The sequence below is a fragment of the Oncorhynchus masou genome, chromosome 28 (genome assembly GCF_036934945.1).
Source record: "Oncorhynchus masou masou isolate Uvic2021 chromosome 28, UVic_Omas_1.1, whole genome shotgun sequence".
Lineage (NCBI taxonomy): Eukaryota > Metazoa > Chordata > Actinopteri > Salmoniformes > Salmonidae > Oncorhynchus > Oncorhynchus masou.
The window spans coordinates 79,907,756-79,926,417 of NC_088239.1; the positions used below are offsets into that span (position 1 = coordinate 79,907,756).

The window sequence follows — 18,662 nt, forward strand, 5'->3', positions numbered from 1 at the left end:
TTAGATTTAAGCAATAAGGGCCTAGGGGTGTGGTATATGGCCAATATACCACGGCTAAAAAACAGTTCTTATGCCACACGGAATGCTGGTGTCTGGATACAGCCCTTAGTCATGGTATATTGGCCATATACCACAAACCCCAGTGCCTTATTGCTGTTATAAACTGGTTACCAACGTAATTAGAGCAGTAAAAATAAATGTTTTGTCATACCAGTGGTATACCCACACGGCTTTCAGCCAATCTCCATTCAGGGTCGAACCACCCAGTTTATAATACAGAGTAAATCACTAATAATCCAGTTTTTTGTATCAAATGTATCATCAAATATAATGTATAATATTACTTAATGTCAAATCAGTAAACAGCTCAACATGCTTACCCATAAAAATAAAACAAGTTTATGTTTTATTTGTTGTTGGTGTTGTGTAGCAATGATAGATGATAGAATTGTCTTATTATAGTCAAACTGTCATGTAATTTATTATGTATTTATTATTCAACAACATCATCATCTGAAATGGTGCAGTGCTGTATCACTAAGGAAGCTAACAGTATCAAAACATACAACAAGCCCATAGCAACAATTCAAAATCCTCCAGACAACTCCATCCATATATCATATGTTTACAAATGCGTATAAAATGCATAATGCAGAAACTCATTCAATTGCAAATACTTGCAGACTGTTCAGTGAGAATCTGGAGAAATTGTTGAAAAAGCATAGCAGCAAGATGAATTCTAAAATTCAATTACTTCAAAATGTGAATGAATCTGTGAAAAACATTCTATTTCTTTTCCAACATACTCAATACTCAAGGTCTACTTAAAGTAACAAATATTTTCCCCCAATTTTTTAAAATAAAGACTATGGACATCTTCCAAGTACACTGTTAGTTAAAGAGTAGTTTTCCCAAGTGCCGGTAATCATTTTTCTGAAGTGAACATACTGTAAATGCCTTGAACAGCTGGTCGTCCAACAAGGGTAAGACCGGTCCCAGATCCGTGTTTTGTCGTCTTGCATGATAACTTAAACAGACTGACACTCAGGGTAGAGTAAAGCGACCTGAAGTTAAGAACTGCATTGAAATACTTAAAATCCCATTCCATTTTCAGCTTTACATGGAATCCTTCAAGGGAACGTCAAACACAACCATTATTAAAGGGATAGGTCACTCAAGAAATATTTTAGTTTTTTGATCACAAGTTCACTGTTAATACAATCTCCCCAAAATTCCATTGTGCATGTCAGTAGTCAAGTTTTCAGTACAGATACCCCTTGCAGCCAGGGAGTTCTCAATACACGTCTCCATCGCCTTGGTCTCCGGACCTGACAGGGAATAAAGCCGCCCAGTTATAGAGCCGATGCGGAGGAAGCGAGGTGGCACGGAACTGTGATGATGATGATATGTTTTGCATCATAACAAGTTTTTGAGTAAAGTGATCCTTTAACATGCTTTTAGTTCAACCAAACCAGAAGCTAGAACAGTAAAGATTGTTTGCGATGCAAGGAGTATCCATCGAGCTCACATTCTGGTCTCCTCTGGTGGTTGATTCATGTCGTTCTGAACGACCTGATGGTATGGTAGCCATTTTTTTGTGGATGCTTTTATAGACAAGATCCGTCTGTCTGCAGTAAGTTTCAAAGTAACAAGTTTATTACAAAAACTGGGGACCAAAGTATCAAAGCCTACCATCAGTAACACTACGCCGCCAGGGACTCAAATCCTGCAGTGCCAGACGTGTCCCCCTGCTTACGCCAGTACATGTCCAGGCCCATCTGAAGTTTGCTAGAGAGCATTTGGATGATCCAGAAGAAGATTGGGAGAATGTCATATGGTCAGATGAAACCAAAATGTAACTTTTTGGTAAAAACTCAACTCGTCGTGTTTGGAGGACAAAGAATGCTGAGTTGCATCCAAAGAACACCACACCTACTGTGAAGCATGGGGGTGGAAACATCATGCTTTGGGGCTATTTCTGTAAAGGTACCAGGACAACTGATCCGTGTAAAGGAAAGAATGAATGGGGCCATGTATCGTGAGATTTTGAGTGAAAACATCCTTCCATCAGCAAGGGCATTGAAGATGAAACGTGGCTGGGTCTTTCAGCATGACAATGATCCCAAACACACCGTCCGAACCTTGCTTGAAGGAGTGGCTTCGTAGAAGCATTTCAAGGTCCTGGAGTGGCCTAGCCAGTCTCCAGATCTCAACCCCATAGAAAATCTTTGTAGGGAGTTGAAAGTCCGTCGTCGCTCGCTCATTGATGTCTTACTCAAAATTACGGATTGCCTTTTATCCACTTGTCGTCCCCTTATCCCATAGTTTATACATTGCAATTGTCAGTAGAGACCAAGTCAGCCATATCAGCCATGTTTTTTTGAAGACAGTAAATGAGGCTCAATTAACTGTTTCGCTGCCAGACAAGGCTCCGCTGATAGCATGGTGTAGCAGTGGAAAGGTGTTGGGACAGCTTTATGTAGGCCCTAACAGTTTGTGGGCACCGTTTGTCATTGTTATAGTGCAATTAATATATTGTTTAGTGTAGTGTTGTGTAGTTGCTTTGCTGGCATGCATCCCCCATTTTTTTGTTTTGTTTGACCCACCAAGACTTACATGCTAAAATCTCCACTGATAAGGACACTCACAGATATGACAATCCCAAAATATCATGACATGTGATTTAGATACAGCATGATGAAACTGGCTCTTATGAGGACCGCCACAGGAAAGGAAGTCCCAGAGTTACCTCTGCTGCAGAGGATAAGTTCATTAGAGTTACCAGTTTCATATTGCAGCCCAAATAAGTTCAAGTAACAGATACATCTCAAAATCAACTACTCAGAGACTCAGACCTACATGGTTTAATTTCTGCAAAGAAATCATTACTAAAGGACATCAATAAGAAGAAGAGACTTGCTTGGGCCAAGAAACACGAGCAATGGACATTAGACCGGTGGAAATCTGTTCTTTGGTCTGATGAGTCCAAATTTGAGATTTTTGGTTCTACCCACCGTGTTTTCGTGAGACGCAGAGTAGGTGAACAGATGATCTCCACATGTGTGGTTCCCACCGAGAAGCATGGAGGAGGAGGTGTGATGGTGTGAGGGTGCTTTGCTGGTGACACTGTCTGTGATTTATTTCCCCCTTAACCAGCATCGTAGCACAGCATTCCGCAGCGATACGCCATCCCATCTGGTTTGCTCTTAGTGGAACTATAATTTGTACCTATAACAAGTACCCAAAACACACCTCCAGGCTGTGTAAGGGCTATTTGACCAAGAAGGAGAGTGATCAAATCAAATCAAATTGTATTTGTCACATGCGCCGAATATAACAGGTATAATGTTACAGTGAAATGCTTACTTTACAAGCCCTTAAACCCAGACTTGAGACCACACAGCCACTGAATAGCAGGCTAGTGGTTGCTTTGCAATGCTTGTAGTTTGCCACTGATTTCTTTCAAACCACTCATTGTTGAATTTGCAATTTCCAACTTGTTGTGTAATGTTTATGTCCAATGGCCGATGAGCACGATACATTTTATCTATAATTACTCTTCATTATTTCTCTTCATATGACAATGATTAAAAAGGATTTGCCAGTAGATTGTCAACTTGATTCATGATTATGACTTTTTGAAAGTATAATGTCCTATCGAAGCTGACGTGATTTGACGTCATTTTATCTGTGGCCAATGATCTTTAGCCTTCTTGGATAGGCACTTCTAATGTAACTCTATGGCAGCACCCAAGGGGCTTTACATTTTCAAGCTCTACTCTTAGATTTGGCCATGATGTAGTTTCGCCATGAGTGACAGAACGCTGAGCCAATCACGGCACAACTAGAGAACATTACCAACCCCTATGCTCCGTATTTTCCGCCACCACAGAAAGCTCTGAGTTAGGCTGTTATGTGACACGTATTAATGTCAAAATAACATGCAAAACAGGGGGGAAAAAACATTTTTTTTGCTAAAATTTGGGGCTCAAAATCATTGCCACTGGTCCTTATATGGACACACAATCCTAACAAAAACAATATGTCCTCTATGTCGCGATCGTCTAAGGTGGAAACAGAGGACCAAAGCGCAGCGTTGTGAGCGTACATACTTCTTTATTATAAGATCTCGCCCACAAAACAATAAACATCAAAACGAAAACATGACACCAATGTAGTGCTCACAGGCAACTATATATGGACAACAACCCACAAATACAGGTGGGGAAAAGGATACCTAAGTATGGCTCTCAAACAGAGACAACGATAGACAGCTGCCTCTGATTGAGAACCACACCCGGCCAAACACACAGAAATACAAATCATAGAAAAAGGAACATAGAATGCCGATCCAAATCACACCCTGACCAAACCAAAATAGAGACATATAAATTTCTACGGTCAGGGCGTGACACTCTAAGTAAGTAAGCAAGCAACCACAAAGCAAAATAAGCCTGCGTAACAAAGGGTTAAATGATAAAACTGTAAGTTTCACAACCACTGTTATTTGCAGAAGGTGTTGGCAGTGGTTCATTTGAACCGGATCCTGCTGGGTCATGATCCGGCACCTCTCAGATTTTGTGTGTGTGTGTGAGAGTGTGAGAGAGTGTGTGAGTGAGTGAGTGAGTGAGTGAGTCTTGTTAGGTCTTACCAGTGTTCTTTCCTATCTTTCTGTGTCTCAAGTTCTGTTTCCTAGTTGTTTGTCAATTACCCCGCTACCAGCGGCGTTTCTCCACAATCTACCCCGACTTCTCAGGAAACCTGGTGTTTCTCTCCCAGTGTTCTCTCATCTTTGAGCTGCAGCCCTCTTCATTTCCCTCGGATCGCTCGAGGATAGCGTACGTGGCAACGCTGATGTCCGGGAGGGCTCTTGCCTGCGCTACGGTGGTTTTGGTACAACAATCCAACGTTTGCCTCAGATTGGAGGAGTTCGTGGCGGAGGTATGGAAAGTGTTCGATTCTCCGTTGTCCGGGAGAGGCGGCTCATAAGCTGCTCCAACTACTTCAGGATTCCTGTAGTGTGGCAGACTATACGGAGGATTTTTCCACGTTGGCGACTGAGAGTGCCTGGAAACCAGAAGCCCTGTTCAATGCCTTCCTTCACGGTTTCTTGGAGGTGATGAACCTCTCTAAGGAGTGTGGGACAGTAGCGTCCCACCTGGCCAACATCCAGTGAAATTGCAGAACGCCAAATTAAAAAAAATAGAAATACTCATTATATAAATTCATAAAACATGTGTTCAATAATCAATAATATTTCAAATGGACAAAGCTTAGTCAATATAAAAGAAGAAGAAGAAAGGCGCACTCTCGGTCGCGCGCATGAAAAACCTCTGGGACACTGCAGTGTCCACTCATTCAGAGTGGTCTTACTCCCTCATGTTTCAGAATACAAGCCTGAAACAATTTCTAAAGACTGTTGACATCTAGTGGAAGCAATAGGATGTGCAATTTGAGTCTTAAGTCAATGGAATCTGTATAGGCAGTCAATGGAAAACTACAAACATAAAAAACTACTTTACTTTGGGAACGCTCTTCATCCAGAGGTGAAAATAGTGCCCCCTACCCTAATGAAGTTAAAGACGAGCTTGCAGCCCGGGAATTGCCCCTGGACCTCGACTCCTTCATAGCCTTGACCAGATCGATGAGTGGCTATGGGAACGTAGGAGGGAGAGGAAGTCTGTTCCCTGTCACTGGTTCTCGTCCTCGATTTCCACCTTGCGTCCGAAGAATCCCGGGAAATCACAGAAGCCCACATTTCCGAGTGGATCCGAGTTGTCTCCTCTGGAGCCCATGCAACTGGGTAGGGCTAGATTGTCTCCTGCTGAGTGCTCACGCAGACTTAACACCCAGAGGTGTCTGTATTGTGGAGCTACGGGACATTTTTTATCTACCTGCCCGTTAAGGAACCAAGCTCATCAAGGAGGTACTGGTACGCTCTTTAGCCGTACAGGAAGTTTCCCGTCTTCCATTTCTCGTACCCCTCTCCATGCTACCCTGTTGTGGGGTGACCGGTCCAAATCTCTCCGGGTGCACATAGACTTTGGAGCTGACAAGAGCTTTATGGACGCTACCCTGGTGTCGAAGCTGGGAATCCCCACAAAACCCCTCTCCATTCCCATGGATGTCAGAGCGTTGGATGGGCGCTTTATGAGCAAAGTCACTCACACCACGTGTCCCATTAACCCGAGAGTGTCAGGTAATCACAGTCAGTTTATGCAGTTCCTGCCTATCGAATCCCCTCATGCACCTGTGGTTTTGGGGTTTTCCTGGCTCCAGAGGCACAATCCCCTAATCAACTGGGCTACTGGTTCTAACCTGGGTTTTACCATGGACATTGCCTGAAGTCGGCGCTGCCTGCCCCGTGACGTCTTCCTGTAGGCTTGGGAAAAGCCCTGGATCTCTCTTCTGTTCCCGCGGAGTACCAGGACCTCCGGGAGGTTTTCAGCAAGGCCCGTGCCACCTCGCGTCCTCAGCATCGGCTCTATAACTGGGCGGCTTTATTCCCTGTCAGGTCCGGAGACCAAGGCGATTGTCAGGATTTGGCCAGGGTTGTTCCGGGTTTTGGTCACTAGATGCCCCCATTGTGCTTTTTGACGTCATGTTTTTTCCCTTGTTCCCCATTATTATTTGCACCTGTGCCTCGTTTCCCCTGATTGTATTTAAACCCTTAGTTTCCCTCAGTTCTGTGCTCTGTGTTTGTATGTTAGCACCCAGCCCTAGTGTTCTGTGTATTCTTGTCGATTCCGGTGGATGCTCTTGTGGAATTCTGTTTTGTTTTTGAGTATCTCTTGAGGCTTTTTTGTGCTATTCCTACCACCTTTTGGATTTGCCATTTTTTTGTATTGAAGGACTTCTCCTTTTTACTTTATTAAATACACCGTCTTAAGTACTGCTGTGTCTGCCTCATCTTCTGGGTTCTGCTGACTATTCGTGGCTCAGTTGGTTAAGTGACTGTTTCTCACTCCGGAGACCCAGGTTCGTAACCGGGTCCTGACAGAAACACAGAGCCATAAATGAACCCAGAGGCAGCCAGTTCCCAGGACCATTTTGCCATGCTGTCCCACCACCAGGACACTGTCCAACGCCACGAAGCCGCCCTGGTTCAGCAAGAGGCCTTAATGGCTAGACATTCTCATCTTCTGTCGGAGATGCTGACTTCCATTAAGCAAATATCTGATCGTCTTACCCCGGCAACAGTTCCCATCCCAGTACCTCAGATTCACGTAACCATGGCAGTTAACCCCCTGGCTGAACCTCGTCTTCCACCTCCCCAACGGTTCTCAGGTGATCCAAGTGCTTGTAAAGGGTTTCTCACCCAATGTTCTCTCTCCTTTGAGCTACAACCCTCGTCGTTTCCCACCGACCAGTCTAAGATCGCTTATATCATCACCCTGCTGTCGGAAAAAGCCCTGGCCTGGGCTACTGCTGTGTGGGATGCCCATAGTTCCTGCTGTGCCAGCTACTCTGCCTTTGCTGAGGAATTCAAACGAGTGTTTCAAGGCCCAAGCAGTGGTTCTGACTCAGCCAAACAGCTCCTGACTCTCCACCAAGGTTGGCGCAGCGTGACGGACTATGCCATCCAGTTCTGCACGGTGGCAGCAGCAAGTGGCTGGAACAACGAGCGCTCACGGTGTGCTTTCTGAAAGGCCTTTCCGACACTATCCAAGATGAACTGGCCACTCGGGAACCACCGGACAATCTCGAGTCCCAGATCAAGTTGGCCTCACGCATTGACCAGCGTCTGAGAGAGAGAACTCAACCGTAGACCTCTAGCCCCTATCAGTCCCAGCTCCGAGTCCCCACCTTTATCCTCGCTGGCTCCATCGGAACCCATGCAGATTGGACGCATCTCCCAGGCTGAGAGAGACCGCCGGATGAGGGAGCGACACTGTCTATATTGCGGCAAACCGGGCCATTTCCGTTCCACGTGTCCCGGGCTCCAGGGAAACGCTCTGTCCCGTACAGACCGGGGGAACTGTAACGGGAAACATAACCTCCTCCCATCCGTCCAACTCCCGTCTGCTCATTCCAGTCACCCTCTCCTGGGACAACCACAAGCTTCACCTTCAAGCCTTGGTAGACTCTGGAGCCGCAGGTAACTTCATGGATGGTGTCTGGGCGAAGGAGAATGGCGTTCCCTCTGAAACTCTAAGTGAACCCATGAGGGTCACTACATTGGATGGAAGCCCTTTGGGATCTGGACTTGTCACTCATGTCACTACCTCCTTGCGACTTTCAGTTTCACAACACCAGGAATTGATGAACTTTCATTTGATCTCCTGTTCCGAGTTCCCTCTCGTCCTTGGATACCCCTGGCTTCACAGCCATAACCCTCACATCGACTGGTCTGTGGGCACTATCAAGCAGTGGGGTCCTACGTGCCAAGCTACTTGTATTTTCCAGAATTCCCCGAGTTCTACTCCCGAGTCTTTAGAATCCATCGACCTGACCCGAGTTCCCGAGTGTTACCATGACCTCAAACTGGTGTTTAGCAAACAGAGGGCCACCATGCTACCACCCCATAGACCTTACGATTGCCCCATCGACCTGTTTCCGGGCACTTGCCCCCCAGGGGTCGGATCTTTTCCCTATCTCCACCCGAACGAGCTGCTATGGATACCTACATCAAGGACGCTCTGGAAGCAGGCCTCATGCGTCCATCCACCTCCCCGGCGGGAGCAGGGTTTTTTCTTTGTGGCCAAGAAAGACGGTGGATTACGTCCTTGCATCGACTACCGGGGACTCAATGCCATAACCGTCCGTAACCGTTACCCGCTACCCCTTATGGCCACAGCCTTCGAGCTGCTCCAGGAAGCAGTTGTTTTCACTAAGCTTGACCTGCGGAACGCATACCATCTTGTGCGGATCAGACCTGGTGACGAGTGGAAGACCGCTTTCAACACGCCTACTGGTCACTATGAATACTTGGTGATGCCCTTCGGCCTGACCAACGCCCCAGCGGTGTTGCAAGCGCTCATAAACGATGTGCTTAGGGATATGCTTAACATATTTGTGTTCGTTTACTTGGATGACATCCTCATCTTTTTCGAGCTCCCTTCAAGAACACACTAAGCATGTCAGACAAGTACTCAAACGCCTCCTGGACAGCCATCTGTACGTTAAGCCGGAAAAATGTGAATTCCATTCATCCCGAGTACAATTCCTGGGATTTGTAGTGGAACCCGGTCGAGTCCAAATGGACCCCAGGAAGGTAGGGGCGGTAGCGGATTGGCCCACCCCCAAATCCGTTAAGGAAGTTCAGCGTTTCCTGGGCTTCACAAACTTTTACCGCAAGTTCATCAAGAACTTCAGCTTGGTGGCAGCCCCTCTCTCAGCTTTAACCAAGGGTGGCAATGCAAGGTTTTTGTGGGGAAGAGAAGCTGAGACGGCCTTCAAGGACTCAAGCAGCGCGTTCTCTCTGCTCCCATCCTGATACTACCGACTACGGATGAACCATATGTGGTGGAGGTAGACGCATCAGAGGTTGGTGTTGGAGCTGTCCTGTCTCAGAGGGGTGAAGACAAGAAGCTTCATCCGTGCGCTTTCTTCTCACACCGGCTTACCCCGACTGAGAGGAACTACGATGTGGGGGATCGTGAACTCCTAGCGGTTAAGATGGCATTGAAGGAATGGAGACACTGGCTCGAGGGGCTTCTCACCCGTTTCAAGTGCTTATGGACCACAAAAATCTGGAGTATATCCAGCAGGCGAAGCGGTTGAACTCTAGACAAGCTAGATGGTCTCTTTTCTTCAATCGATTCCAGTTTATCCTCACCTATCGGCCCGGGTCGAAGAATCTCAAACCGGATGCCCTGTCCCGAGTCTACGCTCCTGCCATTCGAGATGACACGGACATGCCTGTCCTTCCTGCTGCTAAGATTGTGGCTCCGATCTCGTGGCAAGTTGAGGATACCGTGAGACGTGCTCAAGCTAGCGAACCGGACCCAAAAGGAGGTCCTGCCAATCGGTTGTTTGTCCCCAAGGCAGTGAGGACTCAGGTCCTTCTGTGGGGGCACTCCTCTCGCCTCACCTGTTATCCGGGCGTAGGTCGCACCTTGGAGTTCATCCAGCGTATGTTCTGGTGGCCTACCATAAGAGAAGACGTTGCCACTTTCGTCAATGCCTGTCCCGTGTGCTGCCAGGGCAAATCTTCTCACCTCCGCCCTCAAGGACTCCTTCACCCTTTACCTGTTCCCCACAGACCCTGGTCCCATATCTCATTGGACTTTATTACTGGACTTCCTCCATCCCATGGCAATACTACTATCCTAGTCATAATCGACAGGTTTTCAAAGGCGGCCAGGTTCGTCCCTCTGACTAAGTTACCTTCTGCCAAGGAAACGGCTGAGTTGGTAATTAATCATGTGTTCCGAGTCTTCGGCATTCCTCAAGATATGGTTTCTGACAGAGGTCCCCAGTTCGCCTCAAGGTTTTGGAAGGCCTTCTGCCAACTCATGGGGGCTTCTGCCAGTCTATCTTCAGGGTACCATCCGGAGTCCAACGGCCAAACAGAGAGGATGAATCAAGAGCTGGAAACCACCCTCCGATGTATGACTCGTGACAACCCGTCCACATGGTCATCCTTTATTGTTTGGGCCGAATACGCGCACAACACCTTGCGCTCCTCCTCCACTGGTATGTCCCCGCACGAGTGTCAGTTTGGCTATGCTCCTCCATTGTTCCCGGACCAGGAGGCAGAAGTCAGAGTGCCTTCAGCCTTGAAGTTCGTCAGACGCTGTCGGCTTATGTGGAGGAAGACCCGTCTTAATCTTATGCGTTCCTCACAGAGGTACCAACAACAAGCCAACAGACGTCGCCGTCCCGGGCCTACCCTGCGCCCCGGCCAGAGAGTCTGGCTCTCCACAAGAGACTTACCTCTACGGGTGGAGTCTCGCAAGCTGTCCCAAAAATACATCGGTCCCTTCAAGGTTGCCAGGAGAGTTAACCCAGTTTCTTATCGCCTACACTTACCCAGATCCCTTAAGATTAATCCCACATTTCACATTTCATTGTTAAAACCTGTTGTTTTTCTCCCCTTGTCCCGGCAGACAGACCTCCCCCTCCGCCTCGTGTCATTGGAGGCCAGCCGGCTTATACCGTCCATCGGATACTGGATTCCCGCCGGGTGCAGCGGTCCTGGCAGTATCTGGTGGACTGGGAAGGCTACGGTCCGGAGGAGCGTCAGTTCAGGGCCCTCCACCCTGAGAGAGCTGGTAGGAACGTCAGGAGCCGTTCCTAGGGGGGGGATTCTGTCAGGATTTGGCCAGGGTTGTTCCGGGTTTTGGTCACTAGATGCCCCCATTGTGCTTTTTGACCTCATGTTTTTTCCCTTGTTCCCCATTATTATTTGCACCTGTGCCTCGTTTTCCCCTGATTGTATTTAAACCCTTAGTTTCCCTCAGTTCTGTGCTCTGTGTTTGTATGTTAGCACCCAGCCCTAGTGTTCTGTGTATTCTTGTCGATTCCGGTGGATGCTCTTGTGGAATTCTGTTTTGTTTTTGAGTATCTCTTGAGGCTTTTTTGTGCTATTCCTACCACCTTTTGGATTTGCCATTTTTTTGTATTGAAGGACTTCTCCTTTTTACTTTATTAAATACACCGTCTTAAGTACTGCTGTGTCTGCCTCATCTTCTGGGTTCTGTTGACTATTCGTGGCTCAGTTGGTTAAGTGACTGTTTCTCACTCCGGAGACCCAGGTTCGTAACCGGGTCCTGACAGCGATGGAGACGGACTCCCTGGCTGCAGGGGGTATCTGTCCTTGTGCCTCCCCCACCGGTGCAGGGTTCTTCTTTATGGAGAAGAAGGTCAAAACCCTGCATCCATGCATCGACTACCGGGGCCTGAATGATATCACTGTTAAAAACAGTTACCTGCTTCCACTCATCGCCTTGGCTTTCGAACCTCTCCAGGGGCTACCATCTTTACCAAGTTGGACATCCAGAACGCCTACCATCTGGTACGGATCCGGGAAGGGGATGAGTGAAAGACCGTCTTTAACATGGCTAGTGGGAACTACGAATACCTGGTGATGCCGTTCGGACTGACTAATGCTCCTGCTGTGTTCCAGGCCCTGGTCAATTACGTTCTCCGGGACATGTTGAACTGATTCGTATTCGTCTACTTTGATGATATCCTCGTGTTTTCCCACTCGGCTCAGGAACATGTCCTCATTGTCACACAATTCCTCCAGCGTCTTCTGGAGAACCAGCTGTTTGTTAACGTCTTGGTGACATGGTGGCGGTATTGAGTAGCTTGGATGAATAAGGTTCCCAAACTAAATTGCCTGCTACTCTGTCCCAGATGCTAATATATGCATATTATTAGTAGTTTGGATAGAAAACACTGAAGATTCTAAAACTGTTTGAATGATGTCTGTGAGTATAACAGAACTCATATGGCAGGCGAAAACCTGAGAAAAATCCAACCAGGAAGTGGGAAATCTGAGGCTTGTAGTTTTTTTTAAACTCAGACCCTATTGTAGATACAGTGGGATATTGGTTATGTTGCACTTCCTAAGGCTTCCACTAGATGTCAACCGTTTTTTGAAACTTGTATGAGGATTCTACTATCAAGGAGGGGCTCAATAAGAGCTGTTTGAGTCAGTGGACTGGCAGAGTGCCTTGGGCTCATGACACGCGGTCATGAGAGAGTTAGCTCTTGTTCCATTGCTTTTCTACAGACAATGGAATTCTCCGGTTGGAACATCATTGAAGATTTATGTTAAAAACATCCTAAAGATTGATTCTATACTTAGTTTGGCATGTTTCTGTAATATCACTTTTTGAACTTTTCGTCCGACGTTCGGCTGGACCTGAACGCGTGTTTGGATTTGTTTACCAAATGCCCTAACAAAAGAAGCTATTTGGACATAAATGATGGACATTATCGAACAAATCAAACATTTATGGTGGTTTGCTTTTTCCGTAAAGTTTTTTTGAAATCTGACACAGCGGTTGCATTAAGGAGAAGTATATCTCTAATTCCATGTGTAACACTTGTATTTTCATCAACATTTAAGATGAGTATTTCTGTAACTTGATGTGGCTCTCTGCAAAATCAATGCATGTTTTAGAACTACTGAACGTAACGCGCCAATGTAAAATGGGATGTTTGATATAAATATGCACTTTAGCGAACAAAACATACATGTATTGTGTAACATGAAGTCCTCTGAGTGTCATCTGATGAAGATCATCAAAGGTTAGTGATGAATTTTTATCTCTATTTGTGCTTTTTGTGACTCCTCTCTTTGGCTGGAAAAATGGCTGGATTTTTCTGTGACTTGGTGATAAACTAACATAATTGTTTGTGGTGCTTTCGCTGTAAAGTCCTCATTGTCTGTTAATATACTGTATTTAACAGATGCTCTTATCCAGAGCAATTAGAGTTTAGTGCCTTGCTCAAGGGCACCTCAACAGTTGTTTTACCAAGTCGGCTCAGGGATTCGAACCAGCGACCTTTCAATTACTGGCCCAACACTCATAACCGCTAGACTACCTGCCATTATGTGTACATATATTTCTATTCCGGTCTCTGACATTGCTCATTCTGATATGTCAGAATGTATGATTTTTCTGGATTATGTGTGTATTGTTTTTACAATATTTTGTATTGCTAGGTATTACTGCACTGTTGGAGCTAGAAACACAAGCATTTCACTGAACCTGCGATAACATTTGCAAATCGGTGTATGCTACCAATAAAAGTTTGTTTTATTTGATCTATTGGGCATAATGATGATATTGAAAAATACAGTACCTTAAATCTAACCTACTGGGCATAATGATGATACTCAATATGCAATTTTTAAACAGTGAATGAAGCCTTTGTCTTAAAAAATACCCACTATGGATTTAATACTGTATCTACTGTATCTAAATCATAAGCAAAAAAAGCCTGCCTAACAAAAGGTTAAATGGGAAAACCCTCAATTTCACAACCACTACTTTTTGCAGAAGCTATTGGCACATATCTATTGTGTAAATAGTGCGATATCAATGTCTCTTTCGTCCTGAGCCTTTATAAGGAAAGCTGAAGTTGACTTGTTCACACTTTTAGAGACACGGGCCTTCTTTTCATCCAAACCATTAGACCTAGCTGTCTGTCTGTTCAGAATGAGAGCTGTTGTTGTTCTCCTGCTTGTGGCTGTGGCCAGTGCTAAGGTGTATGACAGATGTGAGCTGGCCAGAGCGCTGAAGGCATCCGGAATGGATGGCTACGCTGGAAACAGCCTGCCCAACTGTGAGTGATAATATACTTGATCGTGGTCTTTGAGGATGTGTGTGTGTGTGTGCATATGGTTGTATGTTTCTGAGCTCCAAAAATATCTTACCATAGCTAACCTTAGATTGAGGATAATCCACCGCGTGACTATATGTCCTCTAAGGGGTCTGCCTGTCTAAATGGGAGTCGAGCTACAATACCCAGGCCACCAACCGCAACACCGACGGCTCCACCGACTATGGCATCTTCCAGATCAACAGCCGCTACTGGTGTGACGACGGACGTACCCCGGGGGCTAAGAACGTCTGTGGTATTCGCTGCAACCGTGAGTAGCCTGCCTACCTAATGGCATCGCGCACATAGAGCATTACTTTTGACAAGAAATGTGCCGGGTTGAGGGCTATTGGCAGTGTACCCCTTGACTTATTCCACTTATTTTGTTGTGTTACAGCCTGAATTTAAATGGATTAAATAGAGATTTAGTGTCACTGGCCTACACACACAATACCCCATAATGTCAAAGTGTAGTTATGTTTTAAGACATTTTTACAAATTCTGGAGTGCAAATGTGCTTAACAAGTCACATACGTTGTGTGCAATAATAGTGTTTAACATGATTTTTGAATAACTACCCCATCTCTGTACCCCCACACATACAATTATCTGTAAGGTCCTTCAGTTGACCAGCGAATTTCAAACACAGATTCAACCCCAAACACCAGGAAGATTTTCCAATGCCTCGCAAAGAAGGATATCTATTGGTAGATGGTTAAAAAATGTAAAAAAGCAGACATGGATTATCCCTTTGAACATGGGGAAGTTATTAATTATACGTTGGATTGTGTATCAATACACCCATTCACTACAAAGATACAGGTGTCCTTCCTAACTCAGTTGCCAGAGAGGAAGGAAATCGCTCAGTGAGTCCAATGGTGACTTCAATAAGTTACTGGCTGTGAAAACTGAGGATGAATCAACAACATAGTTGCTCCACAATCCTAACCTAAATGACAGAATGAAAAGAAGGAAGTCTGTACAGAATACAAATATTCTAAAACATGCATCCTGTTTGCAATAAGGCACTAAAGTAATACTACAATGTGGAAAATAATTCACTTTATTCCCTGAATACAAAGCGTTATGTTTGGGGGAAATCCAACACAACACATCACTGAGTACCACTCTTCAGATTTTCAAGCATGCTGATGGCAGCATCATGTTATGGGTATGCTTGTCATTGGCAAGGACTAGGGAGTTTTTTAAGATAAAAAGAAACGGAATAGAGCTAAGCACAGGAAAAAGCCAGAAGGAAAATACTAATCACATCCCTGATTACTTCCTCTTTATTTAGCCTCTGTGTTCATCAGTCCTTAGGTGTTATTGATTGTCTCTCACGTTCAGTACGCTTCCCATGTTTGTTCTTTTGTATCTGTTCCGTATTAAACTCGCCTTCTGCACCTGCTTTCCAACTCCCAGCGTATACGTAACACTGGGAGACAAATATACCTTTCAGCAGGACAATAACCTAAAACACAAGGCCAAATATACACCTGAGTTGCTTACCAAGAAGACTCATTTTCCTGAGTGACATGGTTACAGTTTTGACTTAAATCACACAACAAAATGTATGTCTTAAATCACACAACAAAAAACACAACAAAATGTGTAAAAGGTCAAGGGGGTATTAATACTTTCTGAAGGCACTATAATGTTGATCTTACATAATTCTGATGTTACATTTGAATACAGTCAAAATGAGAATAAACAGACACTGGGGCTCCAGGTAGGCCTACTTCTCTATCCTAAACCCCGACCAACGTACCTGTATTGTTTCATTGTACAGTAATCTGCTGTTGTTGTTGTTCTAAGCTTTTGGTTCTTCCTGTTTCCCGTACGGTACTATGACTAAAGGTTTCCCTTCCTCTTACTTCTGACAGAGCTGCTAACTGATGACCTCACGGTGGCGATCCGTTGTGCCAAGCGTGTGGTGATGGACCCGAACGGAATCGGGGCATGGTGAGATGGCAGGTTTCTCTGAAAGTACTATGTTACAAAAACATTTAAGTTACAAAATAATTAGCCATACTTGATGTTACCTGTAGCCCAATATCACTCTACAAGGCTATGTATAAATGGGATAACCTGTAACAAATTAGCTCTCACCTTTTATAAGAATTTAAATGGTAAGAACTGCCTGTACATGGTAATTATCTAACTTAAATACTCCCTTAAAATGACCCTGAATTAATGCCTACGTAATGTAAACCGTTTCCAAGTCTTCTATCATCCTTCAATTCCACATTATGTTCCGTTGTCTTATATCTGATATGTATTGTCGATATATCAAATACCAACATGATGGTGTGTGTACATTTCAGGGTGGCTTGGCGCCTTCACTGTCAGAATCAGGACCTGAGGTCCTACGTGGCTGGCTGCGGGGTCTAAGACCATACTGGAGCAGCTCAACACTTCTCAAACCATTCTGAAGCAGACTTAACTCATAGGATGGATCCACTCTGTACTATCCATCAGCTTCTGCAGCTTTAACTAGTAAACTTTCACATGTTGATACATTTTAGATTTAAGCAATAAGGGCCTAGGGGGTGTGGTATATGGCCAGTATACCACGGCTAAAGGCAGTTCTTATGCACGACGGAACGCTGAGTGTCTGGATACAGCCCTTAGTCATGGTATATTGGCCATATACCACAAACCCCCGAGGTGCCTTATTGCTGTTATAAACTGGTTACCAACGTAATTAGAGCAGTAAAAATAAATGTTTTGTCATACCAGTGGTATACCACGGCTTTCAGCCAATCACCATTCAGGGGTCGAACCACCCAGTTTATAATACAGAGTAAATCACTAATAATCAGTTTTTTTGTATCAAATGTATCATCAAATATAATGTATAATATTACTTAATGTCAAATCAGTAAACAGCTCAACATGCTTACCCATAAAAATAAAACAAGTTCATGTTTTATTTGTTGTTGGTGTTGTGTAGCAATGATAGATGATAGAATTGTCTTATTATAGTCAAACTGTCATGTAATTTATTATGTATTTATTATTCAGCCAACATCATCATCTCTGAAATGGTGCAGTGCTGTATCACTAAGGAAGCTAACAGTATCAAAACATACAACAAGCCCATAGCAACAATTCAAAATCCTCCAGACAACTCCATCCATATATCATATGTTTACAAATGCGTATAAAATGCATAATGCCAGAAACTCATTCAATTACCAAATACTTGCAGACTGTTCAGTGAGAATCTGGAGAAATTGTTGAAAAAGCATAGCAGCAGATGAATTCTACAATTCAATTACTTCAAAATGTGAATGAATCTGTGAAAAACATTCTATTTTCTTTTCCAACATACTCTACAATACTCCAAGGTCTATTTAAAATAACAAATATTTTCCCCCCAATTTTTTTTTTAATAAAGACTATGGACATCTTCCAAGTACACTGTTAGTTAAAGAGTAGTTTTCCCAAAGTGCCGGTAATCATTTTTCTGAAGTGAACATACTGTAAATGCCTTGAACAGCTGGTCGTCCAACAAGGGTAAGACTGGTCCCAGATCCGTGTGTTTGTCGTCTTGCATGATAACTTAAACAGACTGACACTCAGGGTAGAGTAAAGCGACCTGAAGTTAAACTGCATTGAAATACTTAAAATCCCATTCCATTTTCAGCTTTACATGGAATCCTTCAAGGGAACGTCAAACACAACCATTATTAAAGGGATAGGTCACTCAAGAAATATTTTAGTTTTTTGATCACAAGTTCACTGTTAATACAATCTCCCCAAAATTCCATTGTGCATGTCAGTAGTCAAGTTTTCAGTACAGATACCCCTTGCAGCCAGGGAGTTCTCAATACACGTCTCCATCGCCTTGGTCTCCGGACCTGACAGGGAATAAAGCCGCCCAGTTATAGAGCCGATGCGGAGGAAGCGAGGTGGCACGGAACTGTGATGATGATGATATGTTTTGCATCATAACAAGTTTTTGAGTAAAGTGATCCTTTAACATGCTTTTAGTTCAACCAAACCAGAAGCTAGAACAGTAAAGATTGTTTGCGATGCGAGGAGTATCCATCGAGCTCACATTCTGGTCTCCTCTGGTGGTCGATTCATGTCGTTCTGAACGACCTGATGGTATGGTAGCCATTTTTTTGTGGATGCTTTTATAGACAAGATCCGTCTGTCTGCAGTAAGTTTCAAAGTAACAAGTTTATTACAAAAACTGGGGACCAAAGTATCAAAGCCTACCATCAGTAACACACTACGCCGCCAGGGACTCAAATCCTGCAGTGCCAGACGTGTCCCCCTGCTTACGCCAGTACATGTCCAGGCCCATCTGAAGTTTGCTAGAGAGCATTTGGATGATCCAGAAGAAGATTGGGAGAATGTCATATGGTCAGATG

At 44.6% G+C, this 18,662-nt stretch overlaps 1 protein-coding gene across 1 annotated transcript; it reads left to right on the forward strand.

Annotated features, from left to right (window-relative positions):
* The first annotated feature begins 14,028 nt into the window (after nt 1-14,028).
* LOC135518381 (lysozyme C II) lies at nt 14,029-17,212 on the forward strand. The gene is made up of 4 exons (XM_064943545.1): nt 14,029-14,244; nt 14,390-14,551; nt 16,164-16,242; nt 16,605-17,212. Exons 1-4 carry the CDS (start codon nt 14,118-14,120, stop codon nt 16,669-16,671), a joined length of 435 nt encoding a protein of 144 aa, XP_064799617.1. The 5' UTR covers nt 14,029-14,117; the 3' UTR covers nt 16,672-17,212.
* Nucleotides 17,213-18,662: the final 1,450 nt, after the last annotated feature.

What these genes read in the sequence shown, in the direction of transcription:
- LOC135518381 (XM_064943545.1), top strand. Translation starts at nt 14,118, where the DNA reads ATGAGAGCTGTTGTTGTTCTCCTGCTTGTGGCTGTGGCCAGTGCTAAG. An exon ending in TGGAAACAGCCTGCCCAACT is followed by an intron (nt 14,245 to 14,389) that starts GTGAGTGATAAT and finishes ATGTCCTCTAAG; the next exon opens with GGGTCTGCCTGTCTAAATGG. An exon ending in CTGTGGTATTCGCTGCAACC is followed by an intron (nt 14,552 to 16,163) that starts GTGAGTAGCCTG and finishes TACTTCTGACAG; the next exon opens with AGCTGCTAACTGATGACCTC.